This window comes from Lonchura striata, chromosome 1 (assembly GCF_046129695.1).
Source record: "Lonchura striata isolate bLonStr1 chromosome 1, bLonStr1.mat, whole genome shotgun sequence".
Taxonomy (NCBI): Eukaryota; Metazoa; Chordata; class Aves; order Passeriformes; family Estrildidae; genus Lonchura; species Lonchura striata.
This window is the reverse complement of record NC_134603.1, coordinates 124,831,700-124,842,575: the sequence shown is the minus strand read 5'-3', so window position 1 is coordinate 124,842,575 and position 10,876 is coordinate 124,831,700. Positions and strand designations below refer to the sequence as shown.

General features: G+C 39.6%; 1 protein-coding gene across 1 annotated transcript; it reads left to right on the top strand.

Moving 5' to 3' along the window:
- Nucleotides 1–869: 869 nt before the first annotated feature.
- On the top strand, nt 870–10,609 carry FAM221A (family with sequence similarity 221 member A). Its single transcript, XM_021538240.3, has 7 exons — nt 870–964; nt 2,493–2,666; nt 3,138–3,328; nt 4,894–5,100; nt 5,910–6,020; nt 6,675–6,763; nt 8,590–10,609. The coding sequence occupies exons 1-7, from the start codon at nt 909–911 to the stop codon at nt 8,650–8,652; spliced, it is 891 nt and encodes a 296-aa protein (XP_021393915.1). The 5' UTR covers nt 870–908; the 3' UTR covers nt 8,653–10,609.
- Nucleotides 10,610–10,876: the final 267 nt, after the last annotated feature.

Here is a 10,876-nt window from a genome sequence, read left to right as displayed (position 1 = left end):
CTTCTGAGGCACTGCACTTGTGTGTGTGGGTGGCTGTGCCCTGGCACTGCTGCTCAGTGTCTATCCCAAGGGGCACAGGGGGTGCCTGCCTTCCCAGACAGTGTGTCCTGTCCTTGATATCGAGCTCCTCAAGATTTGAATCAAACTTTGCAATTTTTTTAGTTATTAATCAGTTGCCATAGCAGGACAGTTAGGGTTGAGCAATTGCGTTGTGAATGTTATGTGCTTGGCTAATTTTTTGTTTTAAGGAAAAGAGAAGACAATTCCAAGATGAATGGACTGTGTGGATGAGAACCACCAGTAGTGAAGCCAGCAGAACTGAGCAGTAACCGAGAGAAAGGGAATTCCAGCTGTGGGCGATCACAGCCACCTGCTCAAAACAGACCCCAGACTCAAATGGGCAGAACTGTGCCTGTGCACAGAGCTGTGCATGACAAGAGAGAGGTATGACTAGCAAATAGGGGGCTGAATACTAGTTAGTAGGAAAATTACTCAATTTGTAGCCAATGAATGTTGATGCCTTTGTTAAAATGTAATCAATAGTGTAAAGTTTTGATGACCTAGCCTTTTGTGGGTTACCACCTAGCTCTCTGCTTTGCGCAAGCCGGAATAAAACAAAGCAGGGCCTCGCCCCACTGCGAGCCCGGTAACGACGACGCCCCGGCCGGACAACAGCGCGGCGCGGGGCTGGCCGCGCCCGCGGCCCGCACGCTGCCCCCGCGCTCGCACGTTCCTCAGCCGCCGGTGCGGAGCGAGCTGCGGCGAGCCGCCCGCCTTCCCCGCCTGGCCCCCTCCGTCCCCCGGCTCTCTCCTGCCTGTCCCCCGCCTTTGCCCCGCCTGTCCCCGGTGCCTCCCGCCTGCCCGGCCCCGCCCGTTCCCGGCGCCCTGCCCCGGGCGGCCCGGCGGGCATGGAGCGGCTGCAGGCGGACGCGGAGGCCCTGGAGGAGTACGCGGAGTACCGGCGGTGAGGCACAGGGGCGCTGGGGTCGCTGGGGCGGGGGACGGGCGTTTCCAGCCGTGCCGCATCCCTGCGGCGGCCCGGGATTCCTCCCGGGGGGATGCTCGCCTCCGGCCCTCCTGAATCGGCTGCTGCGGGGTGTGCGGCGGCTTCGTGGAGCCACACGCACCGCCCGCCGGCCACTGTCGCAGTCGGAGGAGCCGCGGCTGGTGCGCCCTGGTGAGGACGCGCTGCAAGCCTTGGCTGTCAGCGGGGAAGTCACGCATCGTCCCTCGCATCCAGGGCAGCGTGAGGTGTGCTGGGAGAGGCCATCTGCTGCATCCCTGCCCACGGCAGGGGCTCCGGAATTAGGTGGTCTTTCAGGTCCCGTCCAATCCAAACCATTATCTGATAATCTGCCAGCCGTACTGCTCTTTCAGAATACGAGGAATTCTGTGCATCATGAGTTCCAAGTTTTGCGTTGTACAAATCCCTTACACTGCTGTGTGTCTTTGCCAGTCTTGTCAGCGGTCCTCTCGAAAGGCTGAACAAAAATAAACACTGTCGTTGTGCTGAGATCTTAATTTAGTTTAGGAAAACCTCGAGTAAAACACAGTGGTATTTCTTACGTAAGATGTGCAGTGATTCAGTGGGTGTTGGTTGGGTTGACATGCACATTATTCTGGTGCTGTACAGTGCTGGCAGTGCACAAATCCACAGAATACTTGACAAAGAATCACTCGTTCAGCATTTTTTAGCATATCCAATAAATAATAACTGAGATATTTACAGACATTAATAAAATCACTTTTAGCATAGATAAGTGCTGCAGTTAAGTCTCATTTGTATTTTACATATTTTATTTATTGTCCTTAATTGTTTCCATAAATGCAGAATTTGGATGCTGCTCCAGAGTTCCAGCTAGTCAGTGACCTTGAATTTGAACATAGTGATAGCTTAAACAAATGGGCCTGTCTGTACTGAGGGATAGGGCCCCCACCAGCTTCTGCTACAGAAACCAGCATAGTCTTCTTGCAAATCAGAAGACAACTTGAATGTGTTGTTTGTTACTTTGATGGTTACCTGCTTGCAGCTGAATACTCAGACTAGACTAATATTTGATACAAGTTTGACTAAGATCCTGATACAAGTCTGCAGTACAGTTGGGTGTAGATGGGTGAAGTGACTTACTAGAGGTCCGTGAAGAAGTCTGAGGCAGAGCTGGCTGGTTACATGACCCCTGATGCTCATTGCTATTTTTTTTTTTTTCTGAAAGAACACCTGGTAGTTTGTTGTGTTAAATTTTTCCTTCTCTCTTAGAACTAGTTCTCAGTCTATCAGAGCAAATTTTTTAAAAAAGCATTATTCAAAAAATATTCTCCAAAATCAGCCATAGTTCTGTTAAATTATTAGAAGAGTAATATGAAATACAAGATTTGTTTTGCATTTACAGAAAACATTTTGTTATATATTATTTGAAAAAAAAAATCTGAGATACCTACTTTTATTTTATTCATTTTCTTATGTTTTTTTTTTTTTTATGCTATGTAAACAGAATTGTAGGTGATGATGATGGAGGAAAGCTCTTTACTCCTGAGGAATATGAAGAATACAAAAGAAAAGTATTACCAGCTCGGCTACAGAACAGGTTGTATGTGAGCTGGAGATCACCAACTGGCATGGACTGTAAGCTTGTGGGGCCAGAGACACTGTGCTTTTGCACTCACCGGTGGGTAGCTTCCCTCTTTTTACACTTTAGTATTTTTCACAATCAGGAAAATGTGAAATAATCCCAGACACATTACAGTAGCACATTGACAAATTTATTTAAGGTTTAAGAGTTGAGAAAATTAGGTTTTAAATAGTAACAACTGCTCGTACATGCAAATGTCAATATATTTTTGAGACCAAAATGATTTTGTAGTCTCAATAAATTCAGCTGCAAGGCATGAGTTAATGTAGATCAGATTGATTCTGGTAGCGCTCTCAAAATGAAAGATAAGGATATGTGATATTTATGTAATGAATAGATGTAAAACCACCTGCTATCATGCATTTAATTGAAATTTCACTATTAAGAGTAAAAAGTACAATTAAAGTTACTTCAAAACAAAATCTGTGAAGTGAATAGCAAGCCTTTCAGGTAGTTTTCTCATAAACACTAACAAAGTTATAAAAGTCATTACCTCTCCTGTTTTAGGTATAAACAACACAAAACAGACTACGAGGTGCTTCCCAAGGAGCGCCCTATCAGTCTGCCCTGCAGAGTGAAGCGCTGCCCGTGCCAGTCCTACCAGTTCGTGCCCCTGAACGGCACCCAGCCCGTCCGCTGCCGCTGCAAGCACTTCGCGGACCAGCACAGCGCCGCGCCGGGCTTTCCCTGCAACTCCTGTAAGCCACCGCTGCGCTGGCGGCACTCTTTGGAGCCGGGAAATTCAGCAGGAACAGCGTGTGAGGATGGGCGTTCTGCCCAGGGTATCGGGTGTGTGCTGCTCTTGCCACCAATGCGTGTTTTCATCCTTGAGGAAGGATGAGAAGAGGGAAGGAGGACATCACCTTTTGCACAGGAGGGTTTAGAACAACATCCTTAGTTTCCCCAGGTCCTGTGAAGGAGTTTAAATCTGTGAGTGCTTCAGATAGGTGCTTATGGAGACAGATGTCTGAAGTTAGACGGTATGAAAGCACCCTGTTATCAGTTTGTCACTTCTGCTGCGTGCACGTACCTTTTCTACCTGAACTTGCTAGTTTGAGAGAGAGAAGCGTTGACCTCCATTTCTCTATTGTCAAGTTGACTAGAACATTAATATGTTTTTGTCTTTTCTCAAGTCAACAGGAAGTACTACTCTGTTCCCAAATAATTCTATTGCTAGCACTCTAACAAAGTGGTTCATGACCATAGAGATTGTGGCTCTAGAAATACAAATGGGAAAGGAGTTTCAGCAAGATCTTAGAAAAGGGATGAAGAGGAAGCTTTTTGCTGCAATTGTTTGAGGTTAATGTTATGAAACAACAGTAATTATTAACCACAGGAAATAAATAATGCATAGAGATGTTTTAGTTTGAAACCTCAAATTACAGAAGATGAAGATTTTTTTTTTCTGGAGTTCTGTACTGTTATTAAATTTCTTTCATGGAATGTCTCTATTTTGTACAGAAAAAAGTGCAAACAGCTTTTGCTGATTGAGACTCATATCCCACATAATAAACTGTAAAATATGTACATGACAGCCTTTCAAGAATTTGCACTAAGTAATGTGAAAATCTTAGATGTGCAGTTGGACAATTCAGACTGAATCCATAGAACAGAGTATTTTCAATATTAATATATATAATGCCTTTTGCCTAGTGTTTCCCAAAAATACCAGACACTTCTGAGGGCTTCACAGATTTTGCAGTGAAGTGCCAAGAATTGCTTCTATTTTGGACTTGTTTTGTTTTAATGTAATGGTATTAGTCTTGTCCTGTGTTGATAAATCTAATGTGACAGATAAGTTATAACTTATATGAAAAACTTAGCTGCTTGTTACTCTGTATATATTGCATATACTGTATTCCATGTCCAAACATAGAGCTCTGTTACTGAGAAGTGCCCAAAATAATATGAAAAACCCTTTAACATTTTCACATCACATGAATGTGATCAACATATTATGAAAGACTTAAAGAAATTTTTCATGGTGCTCCACAAAATGAACTGGGAGCTGGGAGCAGGGTGATATGTATAATGAAACATTTGCAACACCACTTCCTCAATTTCTTGGTCACATCATTGCTCCAGAGGGGCTTTGATGACAGTTTTAGATGTAGCTAGGGCAGACAGGTCACCAGTAAGATCCTGTGACTGGATGGCCTTCATGATCTAACCCTGGGAGTCATTCTTTCTCTTTTGTACTGCCTTTTCATACAGCTGGATGCTTAAATCCCATCACCATCTCACCCATCTATTTGTTTCTTAGGTTCCAAGTGTTCAGGCTTTCATAGCTGCTTTACCTGTGCATGTGGTCAGCCAGCATATGCTCATGAAACAGTTGTGGAAACGAAAGAGGAGCGCTTAGCCCAAGGAAAGCCCGTGGGGCAGGATGTTCCTTACGCTGCCATGGGAGGACTGACTGGTTTTAGCTCACTAGCAGAAGGCTACATGAGGCTTGATGACAGTGGAATAGGTATGTGCAGCTGACCTGAGATGAAATTTTAATTCTCCACTTAAGTTTTGAAAAGTATTAAATCAATATAGAGTTTCAAAGTTTGAAGGCAAGTTGGAGGAATAGAACTGCAGAAAGACTGTTCCTTTCCAGCAGTCCTCAAGGCTTTAAAGGACCACATTGTCCTACTCACTGTTGTGAGTTGATAAAAACCCCTTTTTCAGCAATTCTGGTGTTCAACCCAGTTGCTTCTGCTCGAAATGCAGCATATCCTTTAGAGAGAACCTGTAACTTCTAGTAGTTCCTGTAACCTAGTACTCTCATGTTCTGTTTATGTTAGTCCTTTAGCCTAATACTGCCCTGGTATTTCTTGGTTATATATTTACAGCATTTTTGTTTCCAAACTCAAAGGTTAATAGCTGTTCAGCATAAAAAATAAGACATATTGGTAGAACCTTTTAACAGACTTGTTAGTTGGTCTTGATACTTTTTCTGCTCTGTAATTTGTTGTCAGTAATGCACATGTTTTGTCCCAAATACTGTTTTATCTATTATTGCCACATACCCCTTATTTATTTTTTAAATTCTGATCTGGATTCCTGGATTTGTCTGAAGTGTAGAAAGTAAAACATTACTGTAGTAATTGAAGAAACAAAGCTTTTCAATGCCTTTGAAGCCATCCTTGTAATGCTTTAGTTAACTCCAGTTTATGGGGTCTGTGCTGAGAGTTATAGATATGAATCTGTAACCTTGTTTTGACCCCAGAATGAGTATTAGGACTGTATCTCCTGGAGTTAATTATTGTTTCCATTCAACTTATTTTCTGACAGGTACTCCTTCTGCTGAACTTTTAGAAGCCCCCATTACTAGCATGGATCATCCATTTCTAAAAGCATTTCAGGGGCCTTCGAGTTCCACCCAAACCATGCCACAAATAGCAGGTGATGTATAAGTAGGATAATACTGTTATACAAAAAGCACTTAATATATAATGAATTGATTTTAGTAATGAATTGAAGGATGCTCAGGGCATTCAAATGAATATAGAAGCTTTGCTATATGATAAGTTAGTACAACATTCATGTACTTCAAATGCTAAGAATAATGTAATGCTTGTTATTTTTGCTTGTGATGTGTTTTTTACCTGAAAGTATTTTTTGTTAGTGCTTGTTATCTTTCCCATCAATGGTGTCACGTATTCATTGGATCAGATTTTAAAATTCTTAATTCCTCTTAGAAACTCATCATATCTGAATGGGTTGTACATAGTCAGCACAATCCTGTGAAACTGCCTTCTGTCAGAAAGCTTTTTCTCCATGGGATTATGGATCACTTACACTTGTTTTATGTCCCTTATTTAGTACAAAATTTACCAATTAATGCAACAGTTGAACGCCTTTAAAAGAGCTTATAGTAGGTGCAAGCCTAGACTAAAAAGGTTTCTCTTTGGTCCCAAATGCTGTGTTTTGTATTTGCCTATAAATGTGAGTTCCCATTTTAAAAGGATTTTGCCAAATGTGAAACATAACTAATGGAATAATGAGTATCATTAATAAAAAATGGGTTTTGTTACCTGTTTGTGTTTTCTTTTTCAGGTAGTTCAAGTGCTACAGGGCAAGTTTCTCATGGAAAACAATCAGAAGCTGATGACATGGCTTACTTTGAAAAACGCTATCAAGAACGGGCAAGTTACTGCATTTATGGATTAATTTAAATACACTTTCACAAAAGGATGCCTAAACTCTATAAATGTATGATTCAAGTGGCATATAAATGCATTATATAATTCCTTCTCAATTGCTGAGAAAGCTAGCTTCTTAACATAAATTTTAAAATACAGCTATGGGCTACTACAAGATTTCAGAGGTCAGTCATGTGTGGGATGGCATTTACCTTAACCAGGCAAATTTTAATTGAGGGTAACTATTACAGAAAACCAAAACATTTTACTATATGACAGAAAGAAACAACAACGCAGAGTCACAAAAACTCCCCTGTGACGTTTAGAACTGTGTGTTTGCTACCTCACTTATAAAACTTTATAATTTTTTTTTTTTTTAGTGACTGTGTAAGTTTGGCTAAATTTGGTCTGTCTTTCTTAGATGTTCTGTATCACTCAGAGGTGCCTCCTCCACCACACTATCTTTAGTTTCAATGCCCTGTGGTGTAGGTTATTCACATGTTTAAATACCTATTCTTTTCTCACATTAGCCCTTTAGCTCCACCATCTCAGCTGGAGTATGCCTTGACTGTTTATGAATTCTTTTGTAAGGCAATGTTGCATAATTAACTTAAAATCTAAACTGTTTCACTATTTTGCTTGCTGGCTTGCAACAAGGTGTTTGTTAAGGAGAAAGCTGTTCTAGCTTTGTGAAATTCAAAATAGTTTGTTTCGCAAATCATCAGAAAATATGGACAGATATTACAAACTGGTTCATAGAAAACATCAAATTCAAATTTCTCAGTTTCTTTTTCCCCCAGAGATTTTATTTGCTTTGCAAAAGGTAGTAGGAATTTTAGATAAAAGCCTCAAGCCTCCAAAGGGGGAGAAGGGTTTTAAAATGCATTTTTGTGTAGACCAACAACATTTGCTTAGCAGTGAGTTCATCCGTAGACATTCCAATGAGGTCTTGGTATTATGTGATGATGGGAAAAAGCATGTGAATTCTTTTTTTCTTGCATTTTTAATAGCAGCGTGTGTGTTAGATGGGATGCAAATGTCTCTGCATCCCTTTTTTATAATTGCTTTAAATGTGTTTTCATTCACTAATCTAACAGTACTTGAGAAAAATTGTAGCTTCTAAAACCAATGGATGTATTTGGATAAATAGTCTGGCTATGAAATGACAGAGAAATGAAATGAGTATGTATTGATAAATTTTACAATGCTAAAAGAGCCTATTGTGTAGAAATAATCTTACAGGAGGAAGTCACGGCCTTGTGGATCAGCAGGGAGGCTCTGAGATGAAGGTTCAGCACCATTCCTGTGTAGTATTATGTGTGCTGGTTTGTCCAACTGTGTCTGTTAGACATCTGCAATAAAACTGCTCCACCTTTCATTGACAGAGATAAACCCTGAACCTTTAACTCTGACCTATAATGCCATTACTACAGATGCCAATCAGAGAGGCTAACCTGTTACTTTAATTTAAATACATGATACATCAAAGTGCCTAATTAATGTTTTTAAAGTACCTTTACTGTTAAATTGTACAGTTTCTCATCTGAGACACACTGGCCTTGAGGCATGCTCAAATACTAAACTGCCTTTATCAGAGATAAGGCAGCCTGGTTTCAATAGGGGAGCAGCTGCAGCACCATGGAAGTGCTCCTTTGTCTTGTGGTGCAAGTGTGAGCAGTGCTAGGTTGGGATAATAATGTTGTGTACCTTTCTCCACTGCGTGTATCACCCTGGTAAATTTGTGACTGGATCTATAAATTTAATATTGCATTGTTAGCCAATTTGCAAATCAATGTTTGAACCACTGCTGGTGTCTTTTTTCATTACAGCTGAAAATGGAGAAAGCTGCTAAACAGAAAGAGAGGAATCCAGTGCCATCAAAGAAGCCATGAGATTAATAAATAAATATTTATTATTTGGCACATTGTTAATTATTGCATTGAGTATTTTCCTCTGTGCCTACCCACATACCTGTATTTATTAATTTATTTATTCTGTTTTGTTCCTTTGCTGAAATTAATTTTTAATTATCTCATTGTAATAAAATTGGTTCTTTAATCAATGTGTTTCTAATTTCCAGGACTATTACACAGATACTTCTTTGAAAATGAAGAAGCATATTTAGAGAGTTGCAGTCTGAGGGTTTAAGCTCTGAGAGTTAAAGGTTGGAGAGAATAACCTTGTATTTAAATATTAGATTGTAGGAAGGCAAATAAAAGATATGTCTTAGACTTTTATGATACATCTTCTTTATATGTAGAGTCCTTTAAACTCATCTTGGTTATGGATTTTATGTGGTGAGATTTGTTCTGCTAATATTGACATTTTAATATTTTCTTTGTATCTTTTTCCCCTTTCTTTTGATTACATCTCCTCGACATAAAATTCAAACATATCCTTCTTCTCTCACACTTCTGTAGGCTCTGTTATTGCCATCATATAAATATTTTTATTTAAATATGATGTTCTGCACACTTGAAAACCCATTTCCACACTTATAAGCTACTTGAAGGGATCCTGCTTGTGTACTTTGTCCCAGATTCCTCTGGTGTTACTATTCTCCCAGTTCTGTTTGTCTGTTACTGTCCATAACAATTGCTGCACTAAAATTCTGAACATCTTAGGTGGAAATGGGTATGTTATTTATAATATGTAAAGCAATAATTGCACGCTGTTTGGTACAAATTTATTTATCCAAGAGATTCATCATGTCTAATCCAACACAGACTGAATCACCTCAGGGAGATGTGTTTTTGTCCCTATTCACAGTTGTGGTAATGTGTGTTTTATTGAAGAGTGGACAGGAAAACATAAAATTTAGTGAATGTGTGGTGGAGGAATACTGCAAAGCAGCACAGCACGAACTTGGTACAGAATAACTGGCAGAGAGTGCACCTTAGGAGGCAAAAGCAGAGCCTGGGCTAACTGATTCTGCTTTGAGAACAGAGAGGTGTAAGTCAGTTTGTTCTTAAAAATACCTGGAGGTGTGTCTCGGACTGGAGGCTTTACAGGAGATGTGTGTACTGAGACTTTACAGCAAGAATTGGGAGAAGCCTACAAAGCTTTGTTTCCCATTGGAGAGAATGTGCCTGATGTGCAAAGGAAAAGAAATGAGTTTGAAGGCATTCACTGCAGGGCAACTTGGTTTTTGTTCAGATATCACCTGTAGTGTGAAGATTCACTTTTAAGAGAGCCTTTTACCTTTAACTCTGACCTATAATGCCATTACTACAGATGCCAATCAGAGAGGCTAACCTGTTACTTTAATTTAAATGCATGATACATCAAAGTGTCTAATGTTTTAATGTTACCTTTACTGTTAAATTCTACAGTTACATCCTGCTTTAGCCTAATCAATGAAAGTACTCATTTGAGCTCCCTCTTCTGGCCCTGGCAAGAAATCCATTCTGTGCATCCTCTGCTTGGTTTTGAAAATAAATGGGATTTTCACAATGTAATCGCAAGAAACCAGCAAATACAAATAACATTCACAAAGAAAAGTGAAAAAAAAATTCCATTTTCCAAAGAGATTATCACAAGCTTAATAGTGGTATTTTACTCTAGTTTCCTACCCTTGAGGGTATGCAGTTCTCATATGCAGTCTGTGTGTGTTGCAGCAATGAACTTACAGCAAAATATTCTTAAAAAGAGAGGTTCTAATAGTTACAAAAACTTTTATTTTGTGTTCCTTTTGATACTGTGAGCATACGTTTTAGGAAATAATGTATTGTTTTACATTTTGAGTTGACAATATTTGTCTGTTTTAATGTTATCTCTGCCAAATTCAGTCCTACTAAACTGTACTTTGATCATCAAAAACATGTTTTATTAAAGCAATTTAAAAAAATATACTGTGCTTTAGCTTATTTACTGTTTCCACTCTAAGGATATAAAAAGTAATTACATTTGTTTAGTGATATCCTTTTTATGTGGAAAGCAGGTTAGATAATAAAAATATAAACAACATTAACTACTTCTTAAGAGTTCTGACTGCTTTTCAATCATGTTGATGATGTCCGACCAAAAGAAACTTGCTTTCCTTACAAGAAGACAGTTTTTTGACTTAGTATTTGCACTCTACTTTTTTTCTGAAACTTTATTGATGTCTATACATGA

Coding starts and splice junctions, on each gene's coding strand:
- FAM221A (XM_021538240.3), top strand. CDS start 909: ATGGAGCGGCTGCAGGCGGACGCGGAGGCCCTGGAGGAGTACGCGGAG. Junction 2,667..3,137: donor CTGTGCTTTTGCACTCACCG/GTGGGTAGCTTC, acceptor CTCCTGTTTTAG/GTATAAACAACACAAAACAG. Junction 5,101..5,909: donor GCTTGATGACAGTGGAATAG/GTATGTGCAGCT, acceptor ATTTTCTGACAG/GTACTCCTTCTGCTGAACTT.